This window comes from Nilaparvata lugens, chromosome 10 (genome assembly GCF_014356525.2).
Source record: "Nilaparvata lugens isolate BPH chromosome 10, ASM1435652v1, whole genome shotgun sequence".
NCBI classification, from domain to species: Eukaryota; Metazoa; Arthropoda; class Insecta; order Hemiptera; family Delphacidae; genus Nilaparvata; species Nilaparvata lugens.
Genome location: NC_052513.1, coordinates 11,143,117 through 11,155,375, shown reverse-complemented (window position 1 = coordinate 11,155,375; position 12,259 = coordinate 11,143,117). Strand labels below are relative to the sequence as shown.

Genomic DNA, 12,259 nt, shown 5'->3' with positions numbered 1-12,259 from the left:
CTATACTTTTCCAGCTCTGCAACGTTGCCAGATCGTTTTATAACAGACATTTAATTAACAAAATATTTCATCTCAATTATGAAAATTTACTATTCAATCATTGAAAAATCTATTTTCTTGACGAATAAAATATAATTTTTATTTCAACTCTTCAAGACCGTTTTTCGGCTCTTCTATCACTGGAGCTTCTTACAGAATGCCCCAGAAACCTTGGATTTTCTTTTTCTTATACATGTTTCTGCGATTTTTGCCAAATCGAGCCAACGGACATAAAAACTCACTCCTGCCATTTTTTAGATAATAAAATAATGTCGAATAATAAATATTAAATGGAATTATTCCGAGCTCTCTATCTTCTTAGACTGCTTAGTTACAATTTTTCAAAAAGCAGTCAAATTTTCAGAAAAATTGAAATTTTGAAGAATCTTTTTAGACATTTACACAAACCTTGATTTGGAGTATACGAGTATACGAGTATATTCGTTTCACGAAACCCCTTGCCGTTTCGACTTGGATGGGGTCCAGGGGTGGATTTAAGCGGGAGGACGATGAGGATTTTGTGATCCAGGCTGTGTAAATGAAAAATATATTAAATAAACACAATGCGAAAATTCTGCTTTCGCTAAGGCTAGGCGCACACCAGTTAGTCAAGGCAAGACATGATCAGGTACGTTTAGTCACAATACTTCACATAGCTGCTTGTGACGCAACTCACACTGATTAGTCATTGCAATTAGACGTGTCTTCGTAAGAAACTATGTGAAGTATTGTGATTAAACGTGACTAGTCTTGTCTTGACTAGCTTTATTTAGTTGCGCAATAGCATATTTTTTGTCTTCATTGAATCTATATATATAAAAGCGAAATGGCACTCACTCACTGACTGACTGACTGACTCACTCACTCACTCACTCACTCGCATATCTAAAAATCTACCGGACCAAAAACGTTCAAATTTGGTAGGTATGTTCAGTTGGCCCTTTAGAGGCGCACTAAGAAATTTTTTGGCAATATTTTAACTCTAAGGGTTGTTTTTAAGGGTTTAAAGTTCGTCTTTTAGCATGTATATTCTTTTTCCCCCAATCTCTTAATTATAATTGAAATTTCCATATCATATGTTACTATAGAACTATAATCTAGATAGAGTACCTCTTCGAAACAGTTGTTAACTGGCAACTAAATTAATAATTTTGTTAGGTTGGCATTAAGTTGAGTTGACTTTGTTAGGTTGGCACCAAGTTGAAGATTTAAATGCATTTATCGCGGAAAAATTGATTGGGCACTGCTACTTCAATCCTGGGAATATTATAATACTAGCCGTCAGTCTCGCTTCGCTCGCCATATCCGTTTAGCCAGACGTTTAGTCTGGACCCCCGACTGGATTGTCCTAACATATGATAAAAATGCTCAAATGAAAAATGATCTCATTCTTGGACGACCCAGTCGAGGGTCCAGGGGGGCGGAGCCCCCTGGCTAGACGGATATGGCGAGCGAAGCGAGCCTGACGGCTAGTGGGTTAATATGAAGGAAATATTTGGACAATTGAGATAGTTTTTTTATTGATGTCTCATGTGTTTTGTTTTTTCTCGTTACTTTTGCTCTTAAATGCGTTATTTATGAATTTGTTTGGTGTGGTTTGCGGTTGCAGGAGCTAGAGTACTGTCAAGCAGTGGTGTTGTCTGTGACAGACGAGGTGGGCATTCGTGCAATCATGGACCAGCTGATGGAGGTGACGCGTTCGGAGCGCGTCGAGATGCGGCGCGCATCCGTCACACTGCTGTGCTCGTTCTGCTCGCACTCGCGCGCCGATTACTCGCAGTATGTGCCAATGCTGGTGCGCGGACTCATTCACCTTTTCACCGATGAAGATCGCGAGGTGCTTATCACCAGCTGGGAGACGCTGGCTGCCGTCACCAGGGTCAGTGCAGAGGCTACTTGATTTGTTAATTAATAAAGAAATAAATCTTCAACTCAATTCAAATTCATTATTTAAAAGAAGAAGAAAATGTTTATTTCTCCAAAATACATAAGACAAATGTAAATTATAATAAATCTTAATGTTTTGGCACAGCCAGCAAGGTCAGACTTGTGCGCTAGCTGTGAGTTTGTAAAGAGAAAAGTAAAAAGTAGGAAAAATACTGAAACATGAAAAAACAACAAGAATATTTATCATCTTACAAAGGCCCAAAGCCACAAAAGCCTGATCATTATCATTTAATCACAGTAAAGTAAGTTTTTCATTGGTCAAGTTTACTTTAATTCAAGTTTTTACAACGTTTGAGTTGAATGGGCAATTTTTAAGTCAAGTTTACTTGAATTCGAGATCTCATAACGTGAAAAATATAAAATTATGAAGTAAAAAATCTAATTAGTCTCAAAAATTAATAACAGCAGAGTAGGGTTTACAAGTGGTCAAGTCTACTAGATTTTTTTTAACGTTTGAGTTAAATGGGCGATATTGAAATCTTGAAGTCAAGTCAACGAATTAGTTTTCACAACCTCAAAAGTATAGGCCTATAATTACGAAGTGAAAAATCCAATTAATCTCATTGGTTTCTCCTTACTTTTCTTGCATAAGACTTTCCTATTTACTTGTTTTTATACATTCTACATTGGCTGACAACGGTTTTTCTCATTTTCCCATTGGTCGGTTGGATTATAACATAGATAAGAGATAGCATAAGGAGATATCCCATGGTACAGGGCGTTTATGTTCCAAATTTCAAGCCTAGTTTTTGTTGACTCAAGCCGATTACTGTCGTCTACTGTCTGTTATTACTGTTTAGAACTGATTAGAACGGCACAATGTGAGAGACCACCAGCGTCACATAGCTTAACGAGATGAACCACGTATACTTTCGGCTTTAGTTAACATTGAAAATTGGAACATAAATCTCCTAGGCCTATACCATGGGATATTTTCTTATGTTATATTTTCTCTATGATTGTATTACATTGAAGAATCAAGTTGAATCAAAAAGTCAAACATGTTCAACATCTACTTGAATCAACAAAACTTGAAGAAGGGTCTACAATGGTATAGTGGATTCAAAATTTCTGTTTTTGTTAACTTGACTTCACGTTTGCAAAATACATTCATTTTTTATAGAACTAATATATTTACTGAATATATATTATCATTTTAGTAGTCCATGTCAGTCAAATTCTATTTAAATAATTGTTTTTAAATATGATATTATACCATGCATCGGAGAGAAATACTGGGAGAATAATGCTACTTTCGAATGACTGACAAAGTTGCTTGAAATGTTTAATTTTTACAATAATTATGTGTTTAATTAAAAAGAATGAAACATTATTTTTTCTCCCCACTTGATTGTGTGATAGTTTAGGCTATATTTGTTTGATATTAAACATGTAAAGTTTCATTTTTTCCTATCAAATGAATTGGAATTTGATCAATCAAATGGATTTTGAAAACAATTTTTCCTTTTCCTAGACACTGGATTCGGAGCAGCAAATCTCTCACGTGGGAGACGTGAGGCAAGCTGTCAAGTTCGCCATGAGTGATATGAAAGGCTGTGATTTGTTACCAGGATTCTGTTTGCCCAAGGTACATTATTTATTCATTTAAGAATTTTTATTTCATTCTATTTTTGAGCATGAATTATACCGGGTGCGCAGTGAAATGGGCTATTTGGAAACTCTGCAAATAGTGTAATGTTGTCGTGGTAGGGGAACGAAACTACCGCCATCTTGGTGGGCCTGTCTTACCATTCAGGTATTCGGCACCAGAAAATCCACAGATATTCACTTTTTCGCCCCACTTGGATGTAATGAGCTGGTTTACGTGCGTCATATGGAGGCCGAAAGTGATTGTTTTCTGACCAGGCCGGTAAAATTTTTACGGCCCTAGGGCTGTAAAATAACCTTGAAGTCAGCTGATTCTGATTTGATGTGAACGTGTTTACAAAATAGTTTATGAAACGGAATCAGTTTATGCTTCTAGAATTGAATAAAGTTTTTGCAATAAGATACTATCATTTTATTTGCATGAATGAAATACAAATAATGAGATATTATAAACTATTCAAATTCAATTTTCAGAGTATAATAGAATCTAACCTCAAACCTCCTAGTACAGCGCTTATCATGGAACATGGTGGATAAACGGAATCATTTTATGCTTTTAGAATTCAATAAAGTATTCTGTAATAATATACTATCATTTTATTTGGATGAATAAAATACAGATAAGATATATATTATAAACTATTCAAATAATTCTATTTTCAGAGTAGGATAGAACTTCTAACCTAAACTTCCATTGACATTCAGATTGGCCAAATTTCAAGTGTGCTAAAACAGCTGATCAAAAACTTTCCATTGACATTCAGATTGGCCAAATTTCAAGTGTGCTAAAACAGCTGATCAAAAACTTTTCATTCTTTGTGTTTATCATTCAATAATCAAAACATTTATGATAATATCATCTTATTGTCATTTGGAAGAATAAAAAGTATAAACTCAACCTCTTACATATAATTGAACATAATCTTTTAGGTTATTTAGACAAATCAGAATAAAAAATAAAAATACTTGGACAATTTCTTGATATTCAGATTACCTCAGATTTGCTAGAGCTATGACCTTCCACTTTTGCTTTCGGAAGTGCTTATAATAGACAATTATTCTCATATATATTGTTTATTTTCCTGTGTGGCGAAAAATAACGTTCTCACCATGGGCAAAAATGTTTTTTCCGGCTCTCAATCTTTTCTAGTCCTCGGCCTACGGCCTCGGACTTGAAAACCGATTTCGAGCCAGAAAAGTCCCATTTTCGGCCCTAGGTGCGAAATATACTATTACATAATCCACAGATAGTACACGTAAAGCTGCTTCACAGTGTTGAAGTCACGTGTGTTGTGTAATCTCATCAAGGGCTATTCTAGGACCAAATTTTTAAGGATGAAAGTGAATATTCATTTACAGTGAATACCTCTACTCTGTTGAAAAAATTTCCTCCAACCTCAAGCTTGTAAATCCTTTTTACTAAAACATGCTTTTCCAACAAAATGGGGCTACCTGGAGCAAAATGGAGGACATCTTCGGGATTCTAATTCTCAATAATTGTAATTGTGTAAGTTTCATTTTGTATATTTTAAATTTATAAATCACTTCTAATGATCTGATAATCGCCCGATTCACTGCCGCAGCCGTTACTAGTAATTCGTTACCTGTTGAGTCATGCATGTCAAGTTCAGATAGTATTTATACTACTTATTTATTTATTCATTTTTCCTTATTTATCATAATTATTTGATTAATGCAAACAAAACACCCAATATATTGTGAAGTGTGAACATAATAACGTTGATATTTTAAAGACATTTCTTTTCCACAAATGATATGTTCATTTGTAATAAATTAGTTTTTCTGTATTGAAAAAACAAACTTTGAGTGTTTAACAACAGGACAAGTGTTTGAAACATGTGTAAACGGACATGTATTCCAACGAAAAAATATATATAATAAAATTATAACGAAAATTACAAATTATAATGAAAATAATACAAAAATAACTTAACGTCAAATATAGCAGCAAAGTGAAAATAAACTACTAAAAATCGAACATACAAAAACCTGACCGCATAAAATGTTGTTCGAAGCCGATGACACAACATGTATAAAGAGTAAGTGCCACCCTAAAACATCCCAAAATGCGATTATAATATTGTTTTCTAATTTTTGTTCCCTATAGACTACCCGGTTTGGGGACACTTGAATATTTAATAGAAGAGTAATATATTAATGTAAATGATATATAATAATGAATGGTTAATGATTAATTATTATAAAAGTTACTAGTATCCTCATCACATAACTAGTTTCAGCACTTATGACATTTTTAAGTTTCAAATTCAGAAAATAATCAATGAATATTTATTGAAATCGATGAACATTTCATCATTCATACACACTTGATTGAGTAATAATTTTGTCATTTATATTTACTAATGGTGGTGTGTGTTTTGCAGGGAATAACGCCGATCCTGCCGCTGTTCAGAGAGGCGATCCTGAACGGCATTCCGGAGCAGAAGGAGGCGGCGGCGCAGGGCCTGGGCGAGGTGATCCGACTGACGAGTGCCCAATCGTTGCAGCCCAGTGTGGTGCATATCACCGGCCCACTAATTCGCATACTCGGCGACCGATTCAACTGGAGTGTCAAGGCTGCCGTCCTCGAAACGCTCGCCATACTACTCGCCAAGGTAGCCTATTACTCCAATTATTAGATTAGGTTAGGTTGTAATAAAATGATTAGGTTGTAAGAAATAGAAGACGGAGAGGAAGAAGAAGATGAAGAAGAAAAGGAGGAAGAGGGAAAGGAAGCGAAAAAGAAAGAGGAAAGATGTTTATCGCCACAAAAACATGTTCAAGTTTTAACATTGTGTCAAATACATTTTCACACAAAGTGGCTCTACTCGGCAGATCCATTAACCAGCATTGAGCTCATTATTTTTAATATTCAATTTTTGGTTCATCATTTGTTTGCCTAGGATATTTATTTATTTATTCAGTCAACAAAACCGTTAATGAAAAATAATTTAGTCATGAAGTACGAACAAAAATTTACTCAAAAATATGATATGAAAATTTTTATGACGGATACTTTAATTTTTGTCTATTTTTTAAAGCTTTGAAAAACGTTCCAATGATATCAAAAGTTAATTTGAGCTGGAATTGGAGCCACCCGGATTACACTCCGCCTTGATTGCCTTGCTTGTCTTGCTTGCCTTGCCTTGCCTCAGCCGTGATTGCATAAACTCCGATCTTTCTATCAATGGTTTTGAATCAGTTTATCGTAAATTGTTAGAACTCTACTATGGCCACCTCTAATAAGAGGTAATTTCGGAGGTGGCTGTGGTGCAAACCATTGCAGGTGGCAAATATATTTGTGTTATCATTGCCATAAAAATTCACATTTGTTTTACGTCCAAGTAATTTGTATTTTTGATGAAAATATTGATAATTTTGTCTCCAGACAGTCTAGATTGGGTGTGCAGTTGTGACTTGAATAGAAAAACTAGCCAGCAACCAAGCAAGCTTTCAAGCGAATTTGAAGAAATTCGCTTCAAGCGAAGAAATATGACTTTGTCAGAAGAAGAAAGTCTTACCACTTACTTCTGAAACATACTTGGTCTTGGTTGATGGTACTTACTCTTGAAGCATTCCACTAACTTCTGAAGATTGAGATAACTTATCTGACATTGACAATATGAGTGTATTATACTAATATTATGTCAATAATACTAGCGCTAATGCCGCGGCGTTAACGCGACGTTGGTAATACTGAAGCAAGTTATATACAGCGTTGTTGGCGGGCACTATGGAAGTACCATTGCTCACTTAACGCAACGCCAAAAACGCCGCGGCATTAGCGCTCGTGGGCCTTACGGGAAAATCCCACCTAGCCTTTTAGTTGTCATTGGACCTCATTAGTCATGACTATCAGCAAATAAGTTGCTCTTGCTTGAAGGTGGCGCCAGAAGTGAACCATATTATAGAACTACAATTGGAGTTCATGGCTGCATTAGATCAACGTCTGATGAAGATGTTTGCTGTGTGCATTCACCCTTGAAATTGATGTACTCTACACGTTGTGTGAGTTGACGAAAAATTGATTGTGTGAATAGGTAGGAGTGATGCTGAAACAGTTCCTGCCGCAACTGCAGACGACGTTCCTGAAGGCTTTGAACGACGCCAACCGCCAGGTAAGGATCAAGGCGGCGGCGGCACTCAGTCAGCTGATCGTCATCCACACCAGGGCTGACCCTCTCTTCACCGACCTACATGTCGGCGTCAGGAACGCCGAGGATCCTGCCATCAGGTAGGTCACACCATACAGAAAAGATAACCCATGGTATAGGGCCATAACCCATGGCTTATGTTCTACATTTCACTGTTAACTCAAGCTGATAGTCCAATTAGTTCTTATTCGTGAAGCTTTGTGACGCTGGAAGTCTCTCATACTGTCCGTACTACATTCTCACCCGGCCAAAACATTGATAATAGACAGTAGTCGGCTGCTTGAGTTAACAAAACATCGGCTTGAAATTTAGAACATAAACGACCTATACCATGGGATATCTTTTTATCCTATCTTTGTTAACTTGTTGTTTATATTGTTATGCTATGTTGTGTATATTATTTCTGAAAATCGAATTTGAATAGTTTATAATATATATCTTATCTGTATTTTATTCATCCAAATAAAATGATAGTATCTTATTGCAGAATACCTATTCAATTCTAGAAGCATAAACTGATTCCATTTCATAAACTATTTTGTAAACACGTTCACATCAAATCAGAATCAGCTGACTTCAAGGTTATTTTACAGCCCTAGGGCCGTAAAACTTTTACCGGCCTGGTCAGAAAACAATCATTTTCGGCCTCCATATGACGCACGAAAACCAGCTCATTACATCCAAGTGGGGCGAAAAAAGTTTTTCTGCACTCCAGATTTGCAACATGGCAACACAAAATAGTTGGTGGGTTATATGGAGGATTAGTGCACGAAAACAAAAATTAAGTTGGTAACAATAACTGTGGTTAGATTTAGAAAAGAATCATTACAATGGCTACCCTATATTTATGATAAAATCCCAATCTAGAAATCCAAAACAAGAATAATATTCATCTAAATCACAATTAAATAATCATAATTCACGAATTCTCATCATTTAATAATAAATAATAGTTATTTTCTATTGATAATTATTATTTCAACAGCAAGAAATGAGAAAAATAGCAAATAGCCTATACATTATAAAATTAGAATTTTGAGGTTAAATGATTACTGTTCGATATTCATATAAATAAAAATAATAAAAAGCATAACAATACCACAATAAATATTCTCTGTTGTCTATGTTATTTTTATAAAAAATATTTTTCAGTTTACTTTGAGCATTTTTCTTGGTTTCTTTCGGTGCAGCAAACTGTCACTTTGCGCACTAGTTGCACAAATAACTATTTGAGAATGTAAATTCAATTCAATTTATTACTGATCTACTGTCGTCATACTCTGTGCGATAGAATTTATTATGTTTCACATAAGTAGAGTTGTTTACCAAACCGTGACATGTCAACAATAATGTGATAAAAGTCCTTCAAAAAATTATCAAAATACACTGAAGCCCTTTGAAGACCATGATAATTTTTATAATGTTTTTTCAATTTTAATATCATCATTTTATTATAGTTATCAACTCATAATAAGATTGTCAAAGCACATAAAAGTACCATGGTAGATTATATAATATTTTTTTAATTCTTATATCATTATATGAAAATAAACTCTCACGTTAGAATTGTAGATAAATATTTGTGCTTATTAAAAACGATAATAAACATTTTAGAGTTGACTTAAAATAATGTACATTTTGATTGAAATAGCTCTTCAATTTATATGGTCAGCTACTTACAAGATGAAAGCATAATCCGTTAAAAAATATTTCACTAGTGCCTTGATGATACTTGAAATGGCATCATAGCCAAATTGGAAAACTAATAAACTAAAGTTAAAAATAAACTAAAAAAACCAAAACGCTACTGAACAAAAACGAAATTTAGTATCAAAATAGATTCTGTAACACTGGGTCCTGGTCAGATTGGGTTGCATGCAATCCATAACTTATTTGTTATTTATTTATTACATTTTAAAATATTTGTAATTTTTTTTAGTGTTATTAATTTTAAACTCTACAGTAACATTACTAATGTCACATCCGCTGATACTGTTATATTTTTCAATGTCAAATTACTTGCAGAACATTGCGGTATTTGATGGATTAAAATGTGTGTATATGTGGTGGCATATATATACTTCATTCATCAATTGTTACTAGGCTTGTCGCCCATGGCAACATGGTTACAATAATATTGATAATTCTACTAATTATTTTCTGTGTTATATTACATGATTGTATTGCATTCTCTTGACTCGTTCTCTTTGAATTGCAGAGAAACAATGCTGCAAGCGCTGCGCGGTGTGACAACGCCGGCCGGCGACAAAATGTCCGAACCACTTCGAAAGGCAGTGCACAACACATTGTTGGCGATGCTGGCTCATCCCGAAGATGTGACCAGATCCGCTGCGGCCGGCTGTCTCGGTGCTCTGTGTCAGTGGCTCACGCCCGAGCAGCGGCATGTGACGCTCATGGACCACTTGCTGCGTTAGTATTTCAAATTCCACAATCGTATTATCATTGTTTGATCATTGCTTAATGTGCCTCGTCAATACAAATCAATTGCTTAATAATAGAATAATATATACTGATATATTGGATGGAGTATTTGCTGCAGATCATAGCTGTCATTGATTTTGTTGTTCACAAAATAATTCTCTATCCGTATCAGATACATAATGCTTATCTTTATCGATTACATATCTGAGCTCTTACATATAGCCTAACCAAACATTTTATTTCTATCTCATGAATTCAGTCCTCACATTTTATAATTATAATCATCCATTCCATTATCGTAAGAAATCAAACAAAACTGACATACTCTTTCATTCCTGCTTTAATAAAATATTAACCATTTTCATGAGATTCTCAGACAAAACTTGTAGGTCATTTCCTCATACGTGTCAAATGCATGAATGCTAATTTAATATAATTTATTTATTACTGTAATAAATCATTCTTCATTCTCATTGCACAGAATTGTATGAGGACTTACTGTACTTTTAAAATGCTTAGTACGTTCTACTGTACTTGTCAAATTGACTCGTATCTCACAATCTTGTAAACAATTCTAAACGTATCTTGATGAATATTATTAAAGACGATTTTTTATTGAAGGGATCTATCTTGATGAATATTATGACGTATCTTGATGAATATTATTAAAGACTATTTTCAATTGAAGGGATCCATCTTCAATATCTATAAATGGTAAATTATACTAGTTGACTATACCACCCATTGTACGTTGAGAAAAAAGGTATATGAGAAAAGGTTATGTTCATACACTAGACAAATTGAAACTAGCAGATCTGAGGCACTCCCTAAATAAAGACCTATAGAGGTAAAACTTGAAGTGGGCTTCTCAGAGATGATTAATAGTCGCTTGAAAAGGAAGAGCAATACTGGGTGATCGACTAGGTGCTAATTTAGCATAATTGACTATGGCAATGGTTGTTTGTGTTTGAACAGAGGACGACACTCCGCTGGATTGGACTGTACGACACGGTCGCAGTGCGGCCCTCATGGTCGTGCTCAAAGAATCCGCTTCCATTGTCTATACCGAAGAATATTCGGAAAGGATCAACAAAACACTTCTCTCCTTCCTCATGGCTGACAGGGTTAGTGGCCATTGTCGTTCTTTCGAAATTATTAAATTATTCTCCAAAGTTATATAATTAGTAAATTTATTATTTTTTCCTACAGTTACGTTGAAAAGTGGCCATTGCTGCACTGATTACAGAACGCAAAGAATCACTTTTCCGCTCTAGTGCGGGAAAAATTTTTCTGCACTCCAGATTTGCAACATGGCAACGCAAAATACTTAGTAGGTTATATGGAGCAACAGTGCAGCAAAATCAAAATGAAGTTGGTAACAATGACTGCTGTGGCTGCTATAGTGAGCAGAGGTGCAACGAAGCACAACGCGCTAATTATTATTCATTATATATTATAACCAAGGAGAACGAGGACTTTAGGATTTTAGGATTAAGGTTTTTATCAATAATAAAATTACACAGAAAAACATTTGATGCATTTCAGGCAATTTTACCCATAATTACCCACTTTTCATATTCAATGGTAACTGTAGGAAAAACTTAATGTGAAATACGTGCGCAAAGTTCCTCTGCTGCACTCAACAAACCATTCCGCGTAACGGAAACGTAAACGTTTCTTTCGGTGCAGCAAACTGACACTTTGCGCACTAGTTGCACAAATAACTATTGATTACTAAAATATAATTTCTCATCACATCATACCTTTCAAATCTACACATCATACACCTTCATACAATCCTATCAAACCTACCTTCCCTTTTTCCCTGATACCGTTTTTATCTTCTCAAGAATTTAAGGTTTTCCTAGTACATGGATAATAATAGTTGGAAAACGTTCCCATCCTCCCCTTTTTTACACCTCAAATCCCTAATTAGTATTTTTATTATGTTTTTTTTTGCATGTTTTCATTCGTATATTTGTATTTTTACTTTATATCTTGTGTTTGTAAAATAAATAAATAGAAGAAATTTATCAACCAAGTCTTAT

At 34.8% G+C, this 12,259-nt stretch overlaps 1 protein-coding gene across 1 annotated transcript in view; it reads left to right on the top strand.

Moving 5' to 3' along the window:
• The window catches only part of LOC111064570 (eIF-2-alpha kinase activator GCN1), a 113,648-nt gene that overhangs the window by 96,783 nt on the left and 4,606 nt on the right, over positions 1-12,259 (top strand). Inside the window, exons 37-42 of the mRNA XM_039436620.1 lie at positions 1,649-1,918; positions 3,461-3,574; positions 6,000-6,230; positions 7,656-7,849; positions 9,988-10,199; positions 11,187-11,335. Of these exons, the coding sequence (XP_039292554.1) occupies positions 1,649-1,918; positions 3,461-3,574; positions 6,000-6,230; positions 7,656-7,849; positions 9,988-10,199; positions 11,187-11,335 (1,170 nt within the window). The remainder of the gene's footprint in view (positions 1-1,648; positions 1,919-3,460; positions 3,575-5,999; positions 6,231-7,655; positions 7,850-9,987; positions 10,200-11,186; positions 11,336-12,259) is intronic.